Source organism: Sinocyclocheilus grahami, unplaced genomic scaffold (genome assembly GCF_001515645.1).
Source record: "Sinocyclocheilus grahami isolate Dianchi unplaced genomic scaffold, SAMN03320097.WGS_v1.1 scaffold1083.1, whole genome shotgun sequence".
NCBI lineage: Eukaryota > Metazoa > Chordata > Actinopteri > Cypriniformes > Cyprinidae > Sinocyclocheilus > Sinocyclocheilus grahami.
The window spans coordinates 331,338-332,937 of NW_015506262.1; the positions used below are offsets into that span (position 1 = coordinate 331,338).

At 32.1% G+C, this 1,600-nt stretch overlaps 1 protein-coding gene across 1 annotated transcript in view; it reads right to left on the bottom strand.

Moving 5' to 3' along the window:
• The window catches only part of LOC107566556 (nucleoporin seh1-like), a 12,532-nt gene that overhangs the window by 6,846 nt on the left and 4,086 nt on the right, over positions 1-1,600 (bottom strand). Inside the window, exon 3 of the mRNA XM_016252028.1 lies at positions 389-535. Within this exon, the coding sequence (XP_016107514.1) occupies positions 389-535 (147 nt within the window). The remainder of the gene's footprint in view (positions 1-388; positions 536-1,600) is intronic.

Sequence of the window (1,600 nt, forward strand, 5' to 3'; positions counted from 1 at the left end):
CTTCAAAGAGAAAGGAACAATTTTAATCGCATCATATGACCCTTTAATATACTTATGAAACATTAATTTTTTTATTTTACAGAGCAGTTGTATAACATAGTTCTGTCTTAACATAATAACAATAATAATATATTATGACTATTATTGTATATAATCCCACTCAGAGCTTTAAGGCAACAGTTTCAGTTGATAAGAAATTAGTCTGATTAGGGTCAAAAATAAATTAAATTAGATACTTTTCTAATTTTATGCCCTTTATGTCGTAGCAATTTTTCCCTGTGGTATCAAAAACGCTATTATCAGTATTTGTCAAGGTACTGTATGGAAGCTCGAAATTCCCATATTGTGACAACAGTACTAAACTCGGAATAAAATACATTTTACGCACCCAGTGACTTTGACCCCGTTGTTTGTCATTGGATTCACCTACGATCTCCTCCCATACAGCCGCAGTGCGGTCAAAGGAACAAGACGCCAACACCTGACCAAACTCAGGATGCGCCCATGTCACCCTCCACACGGATCCACTGTGAGTCTACAGACAGAGACAGACACAACTCAGAAAGAATACAGCCCTAAAACACATCCATCAAAAATGGCCTCCATTAAAACTAATTACATTTCACTTCATTTTTATTTATTAAAAGGGTAACTCTTTATAATAACTTTCATTTATAAATCATGAACAAACATTATATAATGCTTAACAGATCATTAGTTAATATATATTCACATAGCTAGAAATATGAGATAATGTTCTTGTTAATGTTTTCTAATGAACTTACTAAACATCACCTAATGATTAACATATGATTATTTCATGTAAACGCAAATGCTTACAAATGTCAGTAAACTTTCAGTTCATATGATCTTCATGAACTTTGTTTGTTGAGTAGACCTCTATTTATATCTCTATTTTAATCTATTAGTTATTTGTTCGTGTTTTCGCAGTAGCCAATCTAATGTGGAAACTATTCATAATTTGCAAATGTTTATAAACGATTACTAATCATTTAGTATCTTTATGGGCATTGGACTTTTAATGTAACAAGGTTTGTGTAAAGGGTGGGTGGTTATGTTTAGCTAAATGCTTGCTGAAGACATAACAGATTGTAATTTTGGTGCAAAAACATTTTTTATTGGCTCAACACTCACATTAGTATACTACTCTTGGAAATTGATAACTGGATATTCCTTGAATCATAAATAAACAGGGGAAAACAAATAATTTTTTAAAGAAAATACTTGTTCATTTAACAAAACAATATAATATAAACAGATTGAACTGTGTTCCCTTATAATAATCAAACTGACCTCTGTACACTGTTGACCCTTTAACCAACCTTTAAACCTACCCATGCCACCAAACTCATCCCTACACTGTAAAAAATGACCGTGAATTTAACGGTAAAAGACTGTAAAAATGCTACAGTAAAAACCTGTTAAATGGTTAACGGTAAATTCCCTTACTATATACAGTGAAAAACTGTATTATGGACATTACATGTAATTTTACAGTAGTGTACCGTTTTTGGAAGTGAAAAAGACCGTATAGTTTACAGTGAATAAGCGTAAATTGACATTCCCAGAATTCCCTGCG